Raw genomic sequence first — 22,201 nt, 5'->3', positions numbered from 1 at the left:
CGATGCGGAGCCGGGACCGGACGCTCCGCGCTGCCCGGGGCGGCTGCGGGCGCTGCGGGCTGCGGGTCCGGGGCTCTCGCCGCTGCTCGCTGCGGGGCTCCGGGCTCACAAAGGAGGCGGCGGCGGCGGCGGCAGCGGCGGCAGCGGCGGGGCCTGACCCAGGAAGCCCAACCCCCGGTGCCGCCGCCGCCGCCGCCTCCGCCGCCGGCAGCCGCAGCCCCGCTCCGCTCCGCTCCGCTGCCCCCGGCTGCCAAAACAGGGCGGTCCGGCCCCGAGCGCTGAATTTCACGCTCCTTAACCGGGGGCTGCGCCGCGTTTCTCTGCTCCGCCGCTGACACGGTGGCAAACGGAGAAAGAACCAAGCTTCGCCGTGAGAATCGTTCTAAAAATCGTTTGCAAGGAGGGGTGAGGCGGCTTGTCCGGCATCGCCGCCCCGGGCGGCACCCGAAAGCCCCGGCGCTCGTGCGAGGTCCCCGGCACCGGGCCTGTCCTCCGCCATCAGCACCGTCTCCATGCTGGGAAGAGCATCCTCCTCCTCCTGCAGCCTTCATCCCCTCTCCTCCGCCGGCACCCAGAGCGCCCGGGCTCCGCTCCGGAGCAGGGGTCCCGGGCGAGGGCATGGCTCTGCCGCCACGTGCTCGAGTTCGTGGCGGAGGAGAGCAGAAAAGTCTCCGAGCCAGCGCTGCGGGGCTCCGGGTGCACCCCGCTCTGGGGGGGGCCGGGACCAGGAGATCCCAGTTTTGGGGTGCTCTGGGGTGCTGGGACTGGGTGCTCCCCACTCCAGGGTGCTCCAGGGTGCCAGGATGAGGAGTTCCTGGCTCCAGGGCACATGGGGAAGCTGGACCAGGAGCGGGAGCTCCCGGCTCTGGGATGCTCCGGGGTGCCAGGACCAGGATTTCCTTGCTTTGGGGTGCTCCAGGGTGCCAGGAGCAGGAGCTCCCAGCTCTGGGGTGCTGGGACCAGGAGCTCCTGGATCCGGGGCACGTGGGGAAGAAGGACTGGAACCGGGAGCTCCCAGTTCTGGGGTGCTCCAGGGTGCTGCAACTGGGAGCTCCCTGCTCTAGGATGCTCCGGGGTGCCAGGACCAGGATTTCCCAGCTCTAAGACTCTCCGGAGTGCCAGGCCCGGGCGCTCCCTGCTCCCCGCTGCCGGAGCGGCTCGGCAGCCGCTGCCCCCTTCCTGCGCCTCCCTCCCGGCCGCAATGCCGCTGCTTTGCTCCAACCCCTTCCTGTGCCGCTCCGAGCCCGCTCGCCGGGCTGCAGCGCCGCTGCTCCCGGTGCAGCCGCCGCCGCTCCCAGTGCAGCTGTTGCCGCCTGCCCTGGCTCGAGGTGCTGCAAGGTGAGTGTCGCCACGGGCGTTTTTGCTGCCGAACTTGGTGGCTGCGGGTTTTGGGGTGGTTTGGGGTTTTTTGGGGGTTTTTTTTTTTGGTCTGGTCCTCTGCGGTTTTGCACCACTTTCCAAATTCCGCACGGCGCTCGGAGTGGCGGCGAAGGAGGGGAAACCTGCGTCACCCCCCAGCCGACCCGCTGGCGAGGGCCACACGGGTTTTCCCCTTCCCTGCCGGCTTTCGGGGGGAAGAAACCCGGAGCTTCGTCCTCATCCACGGAGCTGCCACAGCTCCCGAGTCGGAGCGCCATCGGGCTTCGGCTCGTGCCGGTGGCAAATGTCCAAGGCGGCCGCCGTCCCGGGCTGGCTCGTGTCTCCGTGCCGGGCGGCAGCTGATTCGGGGTGGAAAAATCCAGAAGCAGGAGCCTAAAACCCTGCAGCTTCCAGCAGAACCCCGAAACGTCAAACCCATGGAAAGGCCAACCGGGGCGTCCACGCGCCGCGGCCGGTCTGGACTTTCCTCTTTGTCTCGGGCAAAACCGGCGTGTTTTGGCTCAAGAGGCCTCGGTTTGCCGCGCGACGCGAGGCGGCAGCTCCCCGCGGCGGGAACCTCTGGGCCCCTTAAAGTTAAAAGCAGTATTGGGCGACGCCTGCGGCTCGGCCGATGCCGCTGCATCGTGCGAATCGGGGTGAACGGGGGGGAAAACCGGAGCGGGGGCGCGCGTAGGGCGCGATCCTTGCAGGGAGGGTGTTTCCCGCCCGGATTCCGCCCGTTTCCTTACGTTGCACAACACGCTCCCACCGTCTCCCCTCCCCGCTCGCCTTTCCCTTCGCCAGGACCTTCCCGCCCGGCGCAATCCCCGGATGGAGCGAGGGGAAGAGCAGTGGGTCGGCAGCGCCCTGGAAGGTGAGCGGAGGAGGGCGGCCATCCGCCGGCACGTTTCCCGCCCCGTGGTGCCCTCGGCTCGGCCGAGCTGGAGCTTTCCCACACCGCCGGGACCGGGATGCACCGCCAGGGGCTCCCCGGCTCAGTCGCTCTTGCCCATTTGCTCCCTTTCTGCCCTGGGCGAGTGGCGGCTCCCGTTGCCTCCCGACGGCTCCCGTTGCTTCCCAGTGGCTCCCAGCTCCCGTTGCCTCCCATTGCCTCCTGGCAACTCCCAACTTCCATTGCCTCCCAGCAGCTCCCAGCTCCCATTGCCTCCTGTTGCTTCCCAGTGGATCCCAGCTCCTGGTGGCTCCCGTTGCCTCCCGGCAGCCCCTGACTCCCGTTGCCTCCCGGCAGATGACGGAGCGGGCCCGGCGGAGGAAGCGGATGCTCCCGACGACGCCGGCACCCTCGAGCCGCGGTGCCACGCGTGCGACTCCTGCGGGAAGAGCTTCCGGCTGCACTCGCAGCTGCTGACACACCGGCGGGGCCACGGGGGCTCCCGGCCCTTCGCCTGCCCCGAGCGCGGCCGCCGCTTCGCCCGGCACTCCGACGCCGGCACCCGCTGGCGCCTGCGGCACGGCAAAGTGCTCTGAGATTCCATCCTGTCCCCCCCATTTCATTCCCCCTGGATCCAGTGCAGCCACGGTGCAGCCGGGCTCGGAGCCGCCCCCGCAGCCGGCAGCACGTGGGGCTGGGGATGGCTCTGCCGGCGTGGGGGGCTCCGGCTGCCTGGAGGGGAGTTCCCTTGTATTTCCCTTTATTTCCTTTATTTTTCCTTTTTTTCTTTCCTTTTTTCCTTTTATTTGCTTTTTTCCTCCTCTTTCCTCTTTTCTTTCCCCTCTTTCTTTTCTTTCCCCTCTTTTCTTTCCCCTCTTTCTTTTCTTTCCCCTCTTTTCTTTCTTCCCCCTCTCCTTTCCTTCCTTTTTTCTTTTTTTTCCACTTCATTCCCCGGATATCAGGGGCTGAGCTTCCTGGGTCAGGCGCTGCCGCCGCTGCTGCAGCCATACGGGAGCTGGGGCGGAGCTGGTCCCGCAGCCGGAGCGGGGGGAGAGCCCGGCCCCCATCCCGGCCCCCATCCTGATCCCCATCCCCATCCCAGTTCCGATCCCGGTCCTGGTCCTGGTCCCAATCCTGGTTCTGGTCCCAAATCTGGTCCTGATCCCAATCCCAATCCCAGTCCCGATCCCAGTCTGGGCCCTGATCCCAGTCCTGGTCCCAATCCTGGTCCCAATCCCAATCCTGGTCCCCATCCCAATCCCAATCCTGGTCCCGGTCCTGGTCCCAGCATCCCATGAGTAACCCGGGGGGGTCCCGGAGCAGCCCCGGGGGCAGCAAAGGCACCTTTTTTTCCACTGCCCGGTTTGGCCTTTCCACATCCTTTCCCCTTCCCACTGCGGATTCCCGAGCAGCTGCCGGGAGCTGGGCCACTCCGGCTGCCCTCTTCCCACCGCGTCCTGCTCACGGCTCCCCCCTGCCCTTCCCTGATGGGGGAAAGAGGCCGGGAACAGCCACCAGTGGCCCCCTCGCTCCCGGCACTTCCCAGCTGCACGTCCGTTCCAGTCCAGAGGGATCCGGATTCACTCCGGGTTTCCGAGGAAGAGGAGGTTTCCCTCATCCCCTGGCCCAGGTGAGAGGTTCTCGTGCCGGGCTCCCCCTCGCCCGGCCGCGCTGAGGCCAGACGCCGGCCCTTCCCGCGGAGCAGGATCCGTCCCTCCGCGGGGGAAAGGCTGCGGGAGGCAGGCCGGGCTCCGCCAGGTCCGATCCTGGCTCCGAACTCATCCCAGCAGGCGACGGGGTGGCAAACGGCACGGCTGAGAGCTGCCGGGATGGTCCCGAGCACCTGGAACCATCCCGGGAGGCACCGGAGGGAGCAGAAGGTGCCTTTCCACCTGCTCCCGAGCCGGGAAAAGTCAGCAAAGAGGCACCTGGAGATCTGAGAGCCGCCTCCATCCCCACGGAGGAGAGTGGCCAGGACGCCGGGGCCCCGCGTGCCGAGCCCCCAGGGCAACCTGCTCCGGGTGGCCCTGGGTGGAGTAGTGGGGTCGGATGAGAGGGTCTCCAGACGCCTCCTCAACCCTTCGGAGCACCAGGAGGATCCTGCCTCAACCGTTCTACAACGCCGGGGTCTTTTCCAAGCCTCGGCCGTAGCTCTCCCGACTTTTAGAAAGACCGAGCAGCGCGTCCCTACCTTGCTGATCCCTACTCGCAAGAGGAGCAATGGGGACAGTGCCTAAAATGGGAATTTCACAGGATTAGGGTTGGGTTGGGTTGGGTTGGGTTGGGTTTTTGTTGGTTTTCCTAGTTAGAATAATATATTAAACGTTATTACGGACCCGAGTTCCTCAGATCTTTCCGTGGGCACCGGAAGAGCTCACAACCCATGGAGACGTTACCTCGAGCCCGAACCAGGTTTGGTTTGGTGCAAGACCTGGGTTCGGGGTGTTAGCGACGCCCCGGTTTCCCCGTTGAAGCATTAAGCCGTTCGTTTGCTTAACGGACCCTTTAGCTGCTGGTCCCGTCGTTGCCTCTTTCCCAGAGACCCCCCCCTGCAGGCTCCATCCTTGGAGCTTCCTTGGACCAGGCCGGACAAAGCTCCGCGCGAGCCGGTCCGACCGCACAGCTGCCCGTGCCTCCCACCAAGGTGCATCTCACCTCCGAGGGACGTCCTGCCTCCCAGCTTACCTCCGAGGTGCATCCCACCTCCGAGGGGCATCCCGCCTCCCAGCTTACCTCCGAGGTTCCTCCAACCTCTGAGGGGCATCCCAGCTCCATGCCTGCCTCCAAAGAGCCTCCCACCTCCCAGCCGCGTCCCACCTCCCAACCCACCTCCAAGGGACATCCCAGCTCCAAGCCCACCTCCGAGGAGCATCCCACCCCCAAGGCACCCTCCGAGGAGCATCCCAGCTCCATGGAGCATCCTACCTCCAAGCCCACCTCCAAGGGACATCCCAGCTCCAAGCCCACCTCCAAGGAGCATCCTACCTCCCAGTCCACCGCTGAGGAGCATCCCAGCTCCAAGGAGCATCTCACCACCCCCGAGCCCCCCCTCCAAGGAGCATCCCAGCTCCGAGGAGCATCTCACCACCCCCAAGTCCCCCCTCCAAGGAGCATCCCAGCTCCGAGGAGCATCCCAGCTCCAAGCTCCCCTCCAAGGAGCATCCCAGCTCCAAGGAGCATCCCACCCCCGCGTCCCCCCCTCCCCTCGCCGCGAAGCCTCCGCACCGCAGCCGGCGCCGCCGCGGGGGATTCGCCGGCGGCAGGAGGGAGGCGCCGGGCGCCGGGCACCGCCGCACTAGAGAGCCCCGGCCGGGAGCAGCGGGAAGGGAGGGAAGGGAGGGAAGAAGGGAGGGAAGGGAGGGAAGAAGGCTGCTGCTCGCCTCCGCTTCCCTGCCCGCCTGCCTCCCCGCCGGTCATCGTTTGGGGAGGCTGAACTTCCTGGGTCACCAGCGGCTCTTGCATCCGGGAGCCCCGGGGCTGAGCAGCCGCCGCGGCCTCGGAGCCGCCGGGAAGAGGGAAGCGCCCGGCCCCGGTCCCGGTGCTGCATCACACCGGAGCCGCCGGGAAGCGGGGAGCGCCCGGCCCCGGTCCCGGTGCTGCATCACACCGGAGCCGCCGGGAAGCGGGGAGCGCCCGGCCCCGGTCCCGGTGCTGCATCACACCGGAGCCGCCGGGAAGCGGGGAGCGCCCGGCCCCGGTCCCGGTGCTGCATCACCCCGCAGCGGGGAGCGTCTGCTCCCGGAGCGCCCCGATCCCGGCTCCGATCCCGGCTCCGGTCCCGCAGCGCCCCGATCCCGGTCCCGTCTCCGGCCCCGCATCACCTCGCAGCGCCCTGATCCCGGTCCCGATCCCGGTCCCGCAGCGCCTCCCCGGGGCCGCAGCGCTTGGGCCGGGCTGGAGCCTCCCGCCAGCCCGGGCTCTGCCCCCGCCGCCGCCGCCGCCCGCAGGTAACGGGGGGGGGGGGGGGTTGGGGGGGGGATGTCGATAACCTCCCCCCCTGCAGCTCCCGCCACTGCCCCCCTCCCCGTCGGGGCTCGGGAGATGCTCCGGCGCATCCGGAGCCGCCAGCCTGCCGCAGCCCGGGTGGGGGGCACCGGCCACTGGACCCCCCCCGTTTGCACCGGGAGGGGATGCGGGGTGGCACCGAAGCGGGTTTCCCCCCCCCCCCCCTTGCAGGTGCCGGTGAGCTTCGACGGGAGGCGGCCGGCCGGAGCGGGGCCCGGCGGCAGCGGCAGCGGCATCGGCATCATGCAGGAGAACTACGAGTCTCTGATCCTGCTGGGTGAGGATTTGGCTCCCTTTCCCGCTCCTTCACCCCGGGATCCGGCGGGTTTTGAGGCACCAAGACCCCCCCCCATGCACGCGGCCCAGGGCAGAGCCGAGCCGACACTCCGGCTTCCCGGGGTCCGTCGCCGCCCCAGGAAACGCGCCCAGGCTCGGCCGCTCCGTCGGCTGCAGAAAATCGCTCTTTGGGCGGTAGAAAACACAATTTCTACGATTTTTTCTTTTTTCCCCCCAAGGCGTTTCATGCAGATATAGTTTAAAAATGGCATTAAGAGGCCGCGTTCCCGCCCGGGCGGTGGGAAATGCCGGGAATAAGGGCAGCTGCTGGGCGGCTGCACCGAGTTTGCTCAAACGCCCTTTCTCGCTCGCTCCCTTTCCTCTCCTGTTTACCTGAGCTCCGCCTTGAGCCGGGAAGCGCGGCCGGATTCAAGACCGTGGCACTCATTCATATATATTAAAAACATATATGTGTGTATATATATGCATTTCATGCACCTATAGCAAGCGCGGTGTCTCCCGTTCCCTTTCTTCGGAGCAGACTTTCCAATCCCGAAGCCCAACGTGATCTCCCGGCTGGAGCTGGAGGAGGAGCTGGGGGTGCCGGATCCCAACGACTCCAAGGAGTGGGAGATCCTGAGAGTGGCACCTGCAGGTGAGGCCTCCCCGGTGCCAGAGCTTCCCCCTTTCCCGGCCGCTTGGAGCAGCTCCTTGCTCTCCGGTGCCGGGAAGTGACTCCCGTCGGCGTTTCCTCTCCGTCCACTCTGGCAGATGACGGGACGGGCAGCGAGGAGGAGGAGGAGGAGGAGGCGCCGGAGCGGGAGGGACCCGAGGTCGTGGAGCTGGACCTGATACTGTCGGGAAGAGCCGAGGGGAGCGTCTCGCGGAGCCCGGAGCTGGCGGAAGCCTGCGAGAGCCAGCGCGGCCCCGGCTGGGAGCCGCGGAGCCACGCGGACGAGCGGCCGCCCAAACCGGCGCTCGCCGGCGGCGGCGGCTCGGAGGACCCGCGCGGCGCCCGGGGGGGTCGGCGCAGCCGGCGGGGGGAAGCGCCCAAAACCTGCGGCCAGTGCGACAAGAGCTTCTCGCGGCGCTCGGAGCTGCTCGTCCACCAGCGGCTGCACACGGGCGAGAAGCCCTACAAGTGCCTCGACTGCGGCAAGAGCTTCACGCGCAGCTCCAACCGCAACGCCCACCAGCGCATCCACACCGGCGACAAGCCCTACGCCTGCCCCGACTGCGGCAAGAGCTTCAGCCAGAGCTCGGACCTGGTGAAGCACCAGCGGCTGCACGGCGGCGAGCGGCCCTACAAGTGCGCCAAGTGCGGCAAGAGCTTCAGCTGGAGCTCGGACCTCATCGTGCACCAGCGCATCCACACGGGCGAGCGGCCCTACAAGTGCCCGCAGTGCGGCAAGAGCTTCAACCGCAGCTCCAACCTCAACACGCACCAGCGCACCCACCTGGGCGAGCGGCCCTACAAGTGCGCCGAGTGCGGCAAGAGCTTCAGCTACAGCTCGGCCTTCATCAAGCACCAGCGGACCCACACGGGCGAGAAGCCCTACCAGTGCTCCGGCTGCGGCAAGAGCTTCTTCGAGAGCTCGGCCCTCATCCGCCACCAGCGCATCCACACCGGCGAGACGCCCTACCCGTGCCCCCACTGCGGCAAGAGCTTCAAGCAGAGCTCGTCCCTCATCACCCACCTGCGCATCCACACCGGCGAGAAGCCCTACAAGTGCGGCGACTGCGGCAAGAGCTTCATCGTCAGCTCGGCCCTCATCCGGCACCAGCGCGTGCACCTGGGCTAGCGCGGCCCGGGCCCCGGCGCCCTCCGTCCCCGGGGAAAGCGGGACTCGGACGCTTGGAAAAAGCTCGCTCCGGCCGCAACGGGGAAGCTCGCTCCGCAGCCCGCGCCGTCTCCCGCCCTGCCGCCGGGCGGAGGAGGCGGCGCGAAGCCCCCCGGCAGCGTGGGAAACTCGGCCGCCTCCTCCCTCCCGCGCCCCCGGAGCGAGGAACGGGGCCGGCGGGAGCGCGGATCCCAAAGCGCTCGCCGTGCCCCGGCAGCCGGCGTCTCCCCCCCCACCAAAACGGGCCGACGCTCTCGGCGTCCTGCTGGAGTGCGGACGGACTGGAGCGGCCCCGACCTCTCCTCTGGCCCCGGAGAGCCGGAAGAGCCAGGCCCCTTCCCAGCAGAGTGCTCCGGGAAGCACTGGCACATTGCTCCCCCCTTCCCATGGGAGCCTGGCGGGACCCAATTCCTCCTCCTCCTCTTCCTCCTCCTCCTCCTCCTCCGGTGGCGCGTGCTGGGACGCAGCGCCCGCCCTGTCCGTGCTGTGCTTGTCCGAGCGTGTCCGTGTCGTGGCCCGGCCCCGGCAGTAGCCGTGGGACGGACGGGACTGAGCATTTTCACTGCGGTTTGGGGGGGTTTCACGTTTCGTTTTGTTTTTCCATGTGGTTCAGGGACGGGGAAAACAACCCGGAGCGCCGCTGCGGAGCCAAAGCACGCGGCTTGCGGCGCGGCTTTTCCTGCATGAGCACGAAGGATCCCGTAGCCGGAGAGCCGGGGAACGCGTGGGGCGCTCCGGAGGGTGCCGGCTCCGGCCGGGTGCCTCCGCTCCCTTCCCGGAATAGCGAAGCGGCGTCCGCCGGTGCCGGACCTCGGCAGCGCTTTTGCCCCTGAAAAGTCTCAGATTTGGGTGCCGGCTCGTTCCCGCCGGAACCTCGCGACTCCCCGTGGCATTAAAGAGGGATTCGTGCTGCCTCCCCCGTCTCCCTCTTCTGCCCTCCAATATTTACGGAAAAGCCGCTCCGGCTGGACGCTACCGGGTCCCGCTCGGGAGGGACGTGCCGGAATGCGGGAGCGACTTATGGCCGCGGGGATCGGAGCCACTGCGTGACTCCTCCGGCCCGGATGCAGCGACGGAGCGGGGAGGAAGTTTGGGGGGGGGGGGGTCCCTGCAGCACCGGGGGGGGGGGGGGGGGCCGGCGCCCCGTCCCCTCGCTTTGCCGCCGCCGCCGCCGATGCGCTCGAGGCCCCGGGAGCGGAGGGAGAGCGGCGCTTCCCGCCTTCGCTCCGGCGGGAGCGGCAGGAGCCGGAGCGTCGGCAAAAGGGGTCGGAAAAGGGGGTCGGCAAAGGGGCGGTTTCCCCCCGCCGGGTTTTTTTTGGTTTTTTTTCCCCCCGGTGGCGGCGGGAGGACGGATGGGAGCGGGGGGGGGATGCGGGGGGACGCGGGGGGGGCCCGGGGAAGGGGAGGGGGCTCGGAGGCGCCTCGCTGCCGCCGCCGCCGCCGCCGCCGGGATCGCGGGGGTTGAACTTCCTGGGTCAGGCCCCGCCGTCGCCGCCGCCGCCGCCTCCATTGTCCGTCCCGGAGCCCCCGAGCCCGCAGCGGCCGCCACGACCAGCGGCGGCGACCGGCGACAGCCCGCGACCGGCGACCGCCCGCGACCGGCGCCGCCGCGCGCCCCGGAGCGCCGCGGAGCGGGGAGGCACCGGACCCGGCACCGGACCCGAACCCCGCACCGGAGCGGGAGGCGCCGGAGCGAGTCCGGAGTCGGGACCGGAGCGGGGAGAGACCGGACCGAGACCGGAGCCGGAGCGGGGAGAGACCGGGACCGGAGCGGGGAGAGACCGGACCCGGCACCGGACCCGAACCCCGCACCGGAGCGGGAGGCTCCGGAGCGAGTCCGGAGTCGGGACCGGAGCGGGCAGAGACCGGACCCAGCCCGAGCCCGGAGCCGGGACCGGAGCCGGGAGGGACCGGACCGAGACCGGAGCCGGAGCGGGCAGAGACCGGACCCGGCACCGGACCCGGAGCCAGGAGGGACCGGACCCAGCCCAGAGTCGGGACCGGAGCGGGGAGAGACCGGACTGAGTCCGGAGCCGGAGCCGGAGCGGGGAGAGACCGGACCCGGCACCAGACCCGAACCCGGCACCGGAGCGGGAGGCATCGGACCGAGTCCGGAGCCGGAGCGGGCAGAGACCGGGACCGGAGCAGGGAGAGACCGGACCGAGACCGGAGCCGGAGCGGGGAGAGATCGGGACCGGAGCGGGCAGAGACCGGACCCAGCTCGGAGTCGGGACCGGAGCGGGAGGCGCCGGACTGAGTCCGGAGCCGGAGCAGGGAGAGACCGGACCCGGCACCGCACCCGGAGCGGGGAGGGACCAGACCGAACCCGGGACCGGAGCAGGAAGGGACCAAGACCAAGTCCGGAGCAGGGAGAGACCGAGACCGGACCCGGATCCGGAGCAGGGAGAGACCGAGACCGAGTCCGGAGTGGGGAGAGCCCGGTTCCAGCACTGAAGCAGGGAGAGACCGAAACGATCCGGATCCCAGACCCGGAGCAGGGAGAGACCGACACCGGCACCGCAGTGGGGAGACACCGAGCCTGATCCCGATCCCGGTCCCGGTCCCGGGGTGGAAAAAGACCGAACCCGATCCCAGACCCGGAACGGGGAGAGACCAAGTCCAGTGCCGGTCCCAGACCCGCAGCGGGGAAAGACCAAGCCCAATCCTGGTCTCAGAGCACCCGGCAACAGTCCCGGAGTGGGAAACGTCTGGTCCCGGCATCAATCCCGGACCCAGAGCGCCCCAGTCCCGGCCCTGATCCCTGCCCCAAACCCAGCCCCAATCCGCACCCCAATCCCGGTCCCGGTCGCAGCCCCGGAGCTCCCGGTCACAGCCCCGCTCCTGGTCCCGGAGCACCTCGATCCCAGTCCCCATCCCGGCGCCGGTGCCGCCCACAGGTAACGGGGTCCCAGGGCAGCGGCAGCGCTCGGCGGGTGGGTTTTTCCCCCAAAACGGGGCCGGCAAGGAGGCGATGGGGCGCCTGGAACAGCCGAGGCTCCGGAAACCCACGGTTTGGCCCAAAGCGCCGCCCTTCCCCGCGGGACGGAGCAGCCGGGCGCCTGGGCGCTTCGGCCGGCCGCGGAATTAAGGGGTGACCTCGAGGGTTGGTGTTAACGGGAAGCAGCCGGAAGCAAAACGGGGGCGAGAAAGGGAGCAGCCAGCAGCTCCCAGCTCCCGAAGCCGCCTGCGAAAGCAGCCACTGGCTCACAGAGAGCTGGAGAGAGGTCGGAGCCATGAATCCATGAATCCATCGTGGCCGGCTCCCGCGGAGGCTACAGCCCGCCGCGATGCATCCGGTCAACTAAAACTGGCTGGATTTGAGAACTTTATCACTTTTTTTCCTTAAATTCAGCCTTTATCGGATCTCAAATCTCTGCTCCGGGGGTTAATTAAAGCGCTTGCTGCAAGTGCTGTTCGGAGGCTCCGGAGCGCCCGGATGCCGGGTCTCCCGGTGCCGTGTCCCGCTGCCAAGCTCAGCGGCGGCGTCTCCCCTTGTTCCCGCAGGCGGCCGGACCTGGGAGCGGTGACGGAGCGAAGCGGCGGTGCCGGGATGTCGCCGAAACGCGGCAGAGGAGCGGTGGCGGCGGCGCCGTGCCCGGAGCAGGGCAAAGCGCCGAGGAGCCGGGCCGAGGCACCGGAGCAGCAGCAGCAGCAGCAGGACGTCGGCGCGGAGAAGAGCGGCTGCCGGGGCCGCGGCGGGCGGAAGCGCAAGGACACGGCGGTGCGGCAGCGGGCGGCGGCGGCGGCGGCGGGGGCGGCGGCGGGGGGAGCGGCGGCGGGCGAGAAGCCCAACATCTGCGTCGAGTGCGGCAAGAGCTTCACGCGCAGCGCCGAGCTGGCGTCGCACCGGCGCAGCCACGGCGGCCCGCCGCCCCGCGGCTGCCGCGACTGCGGCAAGAGCCTCCTCCCCGGCCCCGGCTCCGGCTCCGGCTCCGGCTCCCGGCCCCGCGCCAAGGACTCGGCCCCCCGCCCCGCCGCCCAGCCCGCCAAGTGCATCGACTGCGGCAAGAGCTTCGCCCGCGGCGCCCGGCGCCCCGGCAGCCCCGCGGGGACGCGGCGGCGGCGTGGGAGCCCCGCGGCCGGCGCCGCCGGGAAGAAGGCAGCGGCATCGGCGGCGTCGGCGGCCACGGAGCTGCCCAACACGTGCGCCGAGTGCTGGCAGAGCTTCAGCCAGAACTCGGACCTGGTCAAGCACATGCGCATCCACACGGGCGAGAAGCCCTACGAGTGCCCCCACTGCGGCAAGTGCTTCAACGTCAGCTCCAACCTCATCCGCCACCGGCGCATCCACACCGGCGAGAAGCCCTACGCCTGCGGCGACTGCGGCAAGAGCTTCACCGACAAGTCCACCCTCACGCAGCACCGGCGCATCCACACCGGCGAGAAGCCCTACGAGTGCGTCTACTGCGGCAAGAGCTTCAGCCGCAGCTCGCACCACAAGCGCCACCAGCGCACCCACGCCGGGCAGAACCCCGTGGCCTTCCTGCCCCTCTGGCCCTACCCGACCCAAGCCTGCTAGACGCGCCGGGGCCAGCAGCTCCCGCCGGGGCCGCCGGGCCCGTAGAGGGGTTTTTAGGACGGGTCGTGGTAGGAAAGAGCCGCCGGGGTGGTAGCTGGGGGCCTTCGGGGTGGGGGAGCGCCGGCGGCTGTAGCGACGGGGTAGGTAGGACGCGGTGTTGGGGTAGGTAGCGGCGGGCGGGCGGGCGGGCGGGCGCGCGGCTGTAGAAGGAAATAACAAGACGTGTTGCAAGCGTCCCGGTGCCGTTTCTTCGCGCCGGTCGCCCTCCGCGCGGTGGAGATGCCCCCGCACCTCGGCCGTTCTCACGTTCTCACGGTCGTTCTCCGTGTCCCAGGCCGGGCCCGGGCCGGCGCTGCCCGGGGCTCGGCGCAAGCCCGGCTTGGGCAGCGGCAGCCGCAGAGTCCAGCGGCAGCCGAAATCCCATCTCCGTCCCCGTTCCTGTCCCCAGCCCCGGCCCTGTCCCCAGCCCCAGCCCCGGCCCCGGCCACGTCCATGTCCATGTCCATGTCCATGTCCACGTCCATGTCCACGTCCCCCTTGGGCTCGCACCGGGTTCAGACCGCTGCCCTTCGCTGCAGATGGGCGTCAAGGGAGGAAGGGGAAGGGGAAGAACAAGAAGAACAGGAAGAAGAAGCGGAAGAAGAGGAAGAAGAAGAAGAGGGAGAAGGGGAAGACAAGAAGAGAAGAGGAAGATGAGAAGAGGAAGACAAGAAGACAAGATGAGAAGAGGAAGGGAAGAAGAAGAGAAGAGAAGAGGAGAAGAAGAGAAGAGGAAGAAGAGAAGGAGAAGAGAAGAAGAGAAAGAAGAGAAAAGAAGAGGAGAAGAGAAGAAGAGAAGAGGAAGAAGAGAAGAGGGAGAAGAAGAGAAGGAGCAGAAGATGAAAAGAAGAAAAGAGGAAGAAAAAGAAGAAGGGAAGGGAGGAGATGAGAGATGAGATGAGAGAAAGGAAGAGAAAGAGAGAAAGGGAAGAGAGGCTGGAAGGAAGGAAGGAAAGCGGAAGAGGGAAAGAGAAGGAAAGAGAGAAAGGAAGGAAGAGAAAGAGAAAGAAAAGAAGGAAGTGAAGAAAAAAGAACTGAGAAGAGAAAAAGGAAAAAAGAGGAAAGAGGGAAGAGAGGAAAGGGAAAAGGAAAAAGGGAAGGAAAAGGAGGAAGAAGAGAAAAGAAAAGAGAAAGCAGGACGAGGCGAGAGCAGGGTGGAGCGGAGCGGAAAGGCAAAGCCCGGCGGCCTCAGCTCATTCCCGCCGCCCCGCGGAGCCGAATCCCGGGTCCGGCCCGTCGGTCTCCCTGCGAAAAATCCCCCCCAAAAAGACAAAGGAAAAAGAAAAAAACAATATTTTATTAGGGTTTTTTTTTTTTTCACAGTGGGGAAACGTATATATTCTTTTAACCCTTGTACGAACCAAATCCCGCGGGCTGAGCCAAGGCAAACGGAGCCCAGGCGGCGCCGGGAGCCCCCGGACGAGGCTCCGTGTGCCGGGTTATTCGGGCGGACGCGTCCCGACCTCGATTTCAGCGGCTGCCCCCAGGCAGCGCCATCAGCAACCATCATTTAACATTAATAATAAACATTTCGGGTGCTCTCTGGGCGGGATCCACACGGATACGGGGCCGGAGCCCGGCCGGGTGGCAGGAGCCGCTTCCCACGTGCCGGCGCCGCGGAGCGAAATCGGGTCAGAAACGGGCAGAAAAGGGGGTGGGGGGAGGAAAAAAAGATAGAAAACGCACGTGGGAATTATTTCCCTAAGCCCCTTCCCCGGTTTTGCAGTCGAATGGTTTGAGGAAATGCCCTGATTTGCCGAAAGCCGGATGTTCAAGATTCCTGGTTTTTTTTCCTGATATGGAGACGGAGAATCAAAGACTGGGAAATGGGATGGGGCAGAAAGGGGGCAAAGTGGCCCCAAATTCACCCGCCCGGCTCCCGGCAGCAGCGGCATGGGCCGAACACCACGAGCCGGCGGAAAGGCCAAGGATGCGCCCGGAGTTTTGCTGGAAATTTCCGGATTCTGCACTTGGCCCCTCCTGAGCTTTCTGGTAGGAAAAGAATCAGGGCTGAAAACAACCCATTTCCCATCAAAACTACACGGCAGTTGCGTCCTCAGGCCGGCTGCCGGGCGTTCCCGGTGCCCATCCGCCATCCGCCTCCGGAAGCGGGGCTGGGACGAGCCGTGAAAGCCGAACGCTGCTGCCGCTGCTTCGGGAGCATCTTCCAAAGCTGGAGCAGTGAAAGCAAAAGTCCCGGAGCAAGAAATCCCTCTCGGAAGTGTTTCCGCAGGCTCCCGGCAGGGGAGGGGACGGACAGACGCCGCGGCTCAGAATTGCCGATGAAGCACTGGCAACGTCGGCTCTCTCCGTAAACCACCCCGAGCGCTTCCGAGGGAAGCACGTTCACAGAAAAATCGGGAAAAAAACGAGAAAAAAAAATCCTCCCCCTGCCCCATCGTGCCCCGCTGCAGCAGCGAGGGGACACGGACACCCAAAGACCCGGCTTGGCACCGCAGCAGCTCCCAAGAATGGCCAGGAATGGCTGGGAACAGCCAGGAACATCCAGGAACGTCCAGAGATGTCCAGGAACGTTCAGGAATGTCTAGGAATGTCCCAGAACGTCCAGGAACATCCAGGAACATCCAGGAACATCCGTGAATGTCCAGGAACATCTGGGAGCACCCAGGAATGTTCAGAAACATCTAGGGATGTCCAGGAACATCTAGGAGCACCCAGGAATGTCCAGAAACATCTAGGGATGTCCAGGAACATCCAGGAACGCCATTCCCACAGGGACCCCATGCAGGTGGCTCTGGCAGCAGCAACCGATCCCACCCCAGGGTTTCATCCCAGAGGACCTTCACCTCCAAAGATGGGGGGCTGTTGGTCCGGAGAAGCCGGAGGCACCGAGCGCCCGGGCGGGAGCGTCCGGAGGACACCAGCGGCGAGTCGGGGCGATGCCGGGCGAGACCTTCTCCTGCTCCGGGCAGCGGCTAGAAGCCGGGAGCCGGGTAGGGCCAGAGGGGCAGGAAGGCGTCGGGGTTGTCCCCGGCGTGGGTCCGCTCGTGGCGCTTGTGGTGGGAGCTGCGGCTGAAGCTCTTGCCGCAGACGCCGCAGGCGTAGGGCTTCTCGCCGGTGTGGATGCGCCGGTGCTGCGTGAGGGTGGACTTGTCGGTGAAGCTCTTGCCGCAGTCGCCGCAGGCGTAGGGCTTCTCGCCGGTGTGGATGCGCTGGTGGCGCGTGAGGTTGGAGCTGACGGAGAAGCGCTTGCCGCAGTGGGGGCACTTGAAGGGCTTCTCGCCCGTGTGGATGCGCATGTGCTTGACCAGGTCCGAGTTCTGGCTGAAGCTCTGCCAGCACTCGGCGCACGTGTTGGGCAGCTCCGCGGCCGCCACCGATGCCGCCGTTGCCGCCACCGCCGGCGCCTTCCTCCGGCCCTTGGCCTCCTTGGGCTTGGGCGGCGGCGGCTCGGCGGGGCGGTGGGCGCACTTGCCGCGGCCCTTGGCCGGCGGGTTGCGGAGGTGGCGCTTGCGGTGGGAGCTGCGGCTGAAGCTCTTGCCGCAGTCGGCGCACTTGTAGGGCTTCTCGCCGGTGTGGGTGCGCTGGTGCTGCGTGAGGGTGGACTTGTCGGTGAAGCTCTTGCCGCAGATGGGGCACTTGTAGGGCTTCTCGCCCGTGTGGATGCGCTGGTGGCGCACGAAGTTGGAGCTGACGCGGAAGCTCTTGCCGCAGTAGCTGCACTCGTAGGGCGTCTCGCCGGTGTGGATGCGCTGGTGGGTGATGAGCGTGGAGCTCTGCCGGAAGCTCTTGCCGCAGTCGGTGCAGACGAAGGGCTTGTCGCCGGTGTGGATGCGCTGGTGGTTCACCAGGTCGGAGCTGTGCAGGAAGCTCTTGCCGCACTCGGAGCAGAGGTTGGGCCGGTCGCCCTTGGCCGGCGCCTGGTCCACGCCGGTGGCCTCCTCCTCCTCTTCCTCCTCCTCCTCTTCCTCCTCCTCGGGAGGGCTCCGCTTGGGCCTTTCCGACTTGCGCTTGTTCTTCGGAGGCTTCTTCTTCTCCAGGCTCTTGCCCACGGCGCCCTTGGACTTCTTGGGGGACATGGTGGACGCCCGTTCGCTCCCGCGTCCAGGAAAAGGGTCACCGGGTGGGAACGCTCACGGCTCCAGCATCTGGGGGGGAGACAGAGGGGGGGCATCAGCGCTGCCCCACCGCACGTGCAGATGGGGGTCCACCAGCCCCATCCTGCCCTCCTCCTCCTCCTCCTCCTCCTCCCAGCCCCGGTGGCTCCTGGGCCATCATCCTGACACCCTCGGGGCCAGGGCCACCGAGTGCCACTGCCATGTGGCCGGTGCCCCCTGCTCCGGCCGGAGCCCAGCGTTCCCAGCCCAGAGCCCCATGTCCCGCTCGGATTTTTGGGGCAAACCGCCAAGGAGACGTCACTCCTGGCAAATGAAACCACGCCGGTGGGACACCACGGGGGGGGGACAGCTGGTTCCCGCGCCCCGGTCGGACACAGGGGAGGCCAGGAGGTGTCCGAGCCCCCCAACCAAACCCTCGGAGCGGGGGGGTCGCACCGGGCTCGGACTCACCCTCAGCGACGGGCGGCAACGGGGCAGACACGGTCCCGGCTGGGGGAGCGACCCACGGACACGGGGGACACACGGACGCGGGACGGGATCTGCGTGGGGCTGGGGCTGAGAGGGGCTGCGGGACCCCCCCCCCCTCGGGGGGGTCCAGCCCAGCCCGGGCGCTCCGGTCCCGGGGAGGCGCTGCGGGACCGGCACCGGCACCGGGATCAGAGCCGGCACCGGGCGCTCCGGAGCCGGGATCGGAGCCGGGACCGGGTGCTCCAGAGACGGGATCGGAGCCGGGATCGGAGCCGGGATCGGGAGCTCTGGAGTCGGGCTCGGAGCTGGGATCGGAGCCGGGACCAGAAGCTCCGGGGCCGGGATCGGAGCCAGGATCAGAGCCGGGATCGGAGCCGGGATCGGAGCTGGGACCGGGCGCTCCGGAGCCGGGATCAGAGCCGGGATCGGAGCCGGGATGTAGCTCTCCGGAGCCGGGATCGGGACCAGCAGCGGGAGCGGGGCGCTCCCAGCTCCGGGGCGGGATCGGGGGCTCCGGGACCGGCAGCGGCGGCTCCCGGCGGCTCCCGGCGGCTCCCGGCTCCCGGCTCCCGGCCGACAATGGAGGCTGCTGACCCAGGAAGCTCAACGGCGATATCCTGCACGGAGCGAGGCAGGGCGAGCGCAGCCGGCGCTCCCCGCGCTCCAGCCAGGGCCCTCTAGCGACAGCAGCCCCGGCGGCGCTCGGCGGCCCGGCCCGGCCCGGCCCGGTGAGGATGCGCCCGCCCCGCCATCCCGCCGGATAGCGGGACACCGGTGTCTCCATCCCGCCGGGTAGCGGGACACCGGCGTCTCCATCCCGCCGGATAGCGGGGCACCGGCGTCTCCATCCCGCCGGGTAGCGGGACACCGGTGTCTCCATCCCGCCGGGTAGCGGGACACCGGCGTCTCCATCCCGCCAGGTAGCGGGGTGTCTGCATCTTCATCCCGCGAGATAACAGGACACCTGCATCTTCATCCTGCCGGATAAGAAGGTCTCCACCTCTTCATCCTGCCGGATGATGGGGCACCAGCGTCTTCATCCCACCAGATAACGGGACACCGGTGTCTTCATCTTGCTGGATGACGGGACACCAGCGTCTTCATCCCACTGGAAGATGGGACACCAGTGTCTTCACCTTGCTGGGTGTCAGGACGCCAGGGTCTTCATCCCACCAGATGACAGGACACCAGCATCTTCACCTTGCTGGATGACGGGACACCAGCGTCTTCATCCCACTGGAAGATGGGACACCAGTGTCTTCACCTTGCTGGGTGTCAGGACACCAGGGTCTTCATCCCACCAGATGACAGGACACCAGCATCTTCACCTTGCTGGATGACGGGACACCAGCATCTTCGTCTCACTGGATGACGGAGCACCATCATCTTCGTCCCGCTGCATGACAGGACACAGGCGTCTTCGTCTCACTAGATGACAGGACACCGGAGTCTTCCTCTTGCTGGGTGACGGGACACCAACATCTTCATCTTGCTGGATGACCAGGCACTGGCATCTTCATCCTCCTGGATGACGGGACATCGGCATCTTCACCTTGTGCCGAGGGAAAGCTCAGGCCTCCATGGAAAGAGGAGCGAGGAGGAGGATGGTGGGCAGAGGGGACAAAGCGGGGAGGCCGGAGCAGCTCCCGACGTGCCGCTGCCGTGGCACGAGCTGCCCCGCTCCCACCTGCCTCAGGCCGCTTTAGAGACGCTGCAGTTGGCGGGTGGGAGCACGAAATGACCCGCTGCCGGTGCCGACCCACGTTAGCGTGACGAGGAAGGGCCGGAGGAGCTGCATCCGCCTCCGTCGCCCCCGTTCCCCAGCCACGTTCCCGCGCCACATTCCCGTGCCACGTTCCCACGCCACATTCCCGCGCCATGTTCCCATGCCACCTTCCCACACCACATTCCCGTGACACATGGGCATCCATCCAGGCAGCTGCAAGTAACGCACGTGGGACACCGGCATGTCCCGATTTCCTTTTTTCCCATTATTACTTTATTTACCTAGGACGCGCCTAGACGCGACGGTGAGAGGTGCTATAAAAACCCTACGAGAGAGAGAGAGAGAAAGACAGAAACACGGGTGGGGGGGGTTGTAACTCGCCGGCGGCTTCGCTAGCGAGCGCCGCTCGGGGCTCGGCAGCTCTGCGCAGCCGTCGCGCGGGATCGGGATGAGCTACGGATACCCGCCGCCGGGATCTAGATGAACTGTGAACCTGGGGGGAAACTACTGCGTCTCGGCGCGCGGAGTCTGGCGGCTCCTCCGCAGCCTCCCGGCGCCGGGTGAGCCGGGTAAGCCAGAGCCGGCGGAAGGGAACGCTATCCCGGACGCTATCCTGGACACTATCCCGGACGCTATCCTACATAAATAACAGCAGCGCCGTGCGGGACCCTCCCGGGCTTCCCGGGGCTCCCACCGGGCGCGGGAAGCGGCTGGTTCTCGCGCTTCCCGCGGGGTTTCGGGACCAGGCGGGAGAGTCACTCGCTCGCTGGGCGGCTCCGAAGATGAGTCCGAAACCCGGCTCCTGCCGGACGAAGGGCTCCGCTCACAGGAAACGAGGGCGGAAGAGGGCGGCCTCGCAGCGCATCCCACTTTCCCGCGGGAAGGGAGGGAGGGCGGGCGGTTTTCCCCATGGCACCGTCTCTCACTGTTCGGGCCGGCGGGTTTCCCGCGCGAGGGGGGGGAAAAGGGGGTCGCGGCGGCGTCCGCCGGCCCGGCAGCGCGTCCCGCGGCTCAGTACGGAGCGAAGGCCAGGAGCGGGATCTGGCCCTTGTGGATCTTCTCGTGGCGCTTGTGGTGGGAGCTGTGGCTGAAGCCCTTGCCGCAGACGCCGCAGACGTAGGGCTTCTCGCCGGTGTGGATGCGCCGGTGCTGCGTGAGGGTGGACTTGTCGGTGAAGCTCTTGCCGCAGTCGCCGCAGGCGTAGGGCTTCTCGCCGGTGTGGATGCGCCGGTGGCGGAAGAGGTTGGAGCTGACGGAGAAGCGCTTGCCGCAGTCGGGGCAGGCGAAGGGCTTCTCGCCCGTGTGGATGCGCATGTGCTTGACGAGGTCGGCGTTCTGGCCGAAGCTCTGCCAGCACTCGGGGCAGGTGCTGAGCGCCTCGGCCTTGCGGCGGGCCGGGGGCCGGGGGGCGCCGGGGGGCTCGCGCGTCGGCACCCCGCAGCGGCCCAGCCGCCGTCCCGCCGGCCGCAGGTGCTTCTTCTTGTGCGAGCTGCGGCTGAAGCTCTTGCCGCAGTCGCCGCACTGGTAGGGCTTCTCGCCGGTGTGGACGCGCCGGTGCTGCGTGAGGTTGGACTTGTCGCTGAAGCTCTTGCCGCAGTCGGGGCAGGCGTAGGGCTTCTCGCCGGTGTGGATGCGCCGGTGGCGGCTGAGGCTGGAGCTGACGCCGAAGCGCTTGCCGCACTGGGGACACTCGTAGGGCCGCTCGGCGCGGTGGCTGCGCCGGTGGCTGGCCAGGCTGGAGCTCTGCGTGAAGCTCTTGCCGCACTCGACGCAGATGTTGGGGCTCTCGGGCGGTTGGGCGCCCTGGTGCACCACCACCAGCCCCTTGCGCTTCCGGATGCCCCGCAGCGCCCGCGGCGTCGCCGGCAGCGCCACCGGCAGCGCCACCGGCACCGGCCCCGGCCCCGGCGGCGGCTCCGGCTCTGGGGCCCCCTCGCGCCCCCGCGGGCTCCCGCCTGCCGCCTCCGGCCCCCTGCGCCGCCTCCCCTTGCCGGGGGCCATCGCCGGCAGCCGGGAGCCTCACGCCCGGCCCATCACCGCCTGGAAAAGAAGGGAAGGAGGGAAGGAGGTGGAAAGGGGGAGGAAAGGAGGAAAGAAAAAAGGAAAGTAAAAAGGAAAGAAGAAGGAAAGAAGGAGGAAAAAAGGAGGAAAAAAGGAAGGAAAGAAGGAAAGGAGAAGGAAAGAAAAAAGGAAAGAAGGAAGAAAGAAGGAAGAAGGAAGGAAAGGAGGAGAAAAGAAGGAGGAAAGAAGAAGAAGGAAGGAAGACGGAGGAAAGAAGGAGGAAAGAAGAAGTAAAGAAGGAGGAAAGAGGGAAAGAAGGAAGGAAAAGAAGGAGGAAGGAGGGAAAGGAGGACACAAAAGCGCCCGGCCCCACGTCCCCCTCCACGGTCGTTCTGCCCCGTCGTGGGGGGAAACAGGGACCCTCTCGCAGGCTGGTGGCACCCAACCGCCCCCCCCCCCCGGGGCACCCAAATCAGCTCCCCCCCCCGGGACACCCAAACGCCCTGGGGCACCCAAACCCCTCCTGGGACACCCAAACCCCCCCCAGGGCACCCAACAACCCCCCAGGGTACCAACCTCCCTCCCGGGCACCCAAACCAGCCCCCCCAGGGCACCCAAACCCCTCCTGGGACACCCAACCCCTCCCCAGGGCACCCAAATCAGCCCCCCTCGGGGCACCCAAAACCCTCGGGGCACCCAAACTCCCCCCCCCCCCCAGGGCACCCAAATCAGCCCCGGTACCTGCGGCGGGGGGAGGAGAGGGGCCGCCCCGGGGCGGGGGCGGGGGGGGGCTCCGGCCCCGGGGAGGCGCTGCGGGACCGGCACCGGCACCGGGATCGGGGCCGGGATCGGGGCCAGGACCGGGACCGGGATCGGGATCGGGATCGGGGCCGGGATCGCGGGCTCCCTCTCTCCCTCCCGGCCGCCGCCGCCGCCGCCGCCGCCGCTGCCCAGCGCGGCCCCCGGCTCACAATGGAGGCGGCGGCGGGGCCTGAC

General features: G+C 67.8%; 2 protein-coding genes across 2 annotated transcripts in view; one reads left to right on the top strand and one right to left on the bottom strand.

Annotated features, from left to right (window-relative positions):
- Positions 1-13,037, top strand: part of LOC106494648 (zinc finger protein 721-like) — a 37,018-nt gene extending 23,981 nt beyond the window's left edge. Inside the window, exons 6-7 of the mRNA XM_067313887.1 lie at positions 7,638-8,319; positions 12,566-13,037. Coding sequence (XP_067169988.1) covers positions 7,638-8,319; positions 12,566-12,892 — 1,009 coding nt within the window. The 3' untranslated portion in view covers positions 12,893-13,037. The remainder of the gene's footprint in view (positions 1-7,637; positions 8,320-12,565) is intronic.
- Positions 13,038-14,210: 1,173 nt separating this feature from the next.
- LOC106494650 (zinc finger protein 271-like) lies at positions 14,211-22,201 on the bottom strand. The gene is made up of 3 exons (XM_067313893.1): positions 21,947-22,201; positions 20,246-21,244; positions 14,211-16,794 (listed from the first exon to the last, which is right to left on the bottom strand). Exons 2-3 carry the CDS (start codon positions 21,203-21,205, stop codon positions 15,868-15,870), a joined length of 1,887 nt encoding a protein of 628 aa, XP_067169994.1. The 5' UTR covers positions 21,206-21,244; positions 21,947-22,201; the 3' UTR covers positions 14,211-15,867.

The sequence above is a fragment of the Apteryx mantelli genome, chromosome 32 (genome assembly GCF_036417845.1).
Source record: "Apteryx mantelli isolate bAptMan1 chromosome 32, bAptMan1.hap1, whole genome shotgun sequence".
NCBI lineage: Eukaryota > Metazoa > Chordata > Aves > Apterygiformes > Apterygidae > Apteryx > Apteryx mantelli.
Note: the sequence above shows the minus strand (reverse complement) of the source record. Positions and strands in the feature narration are given on the sequence as shown.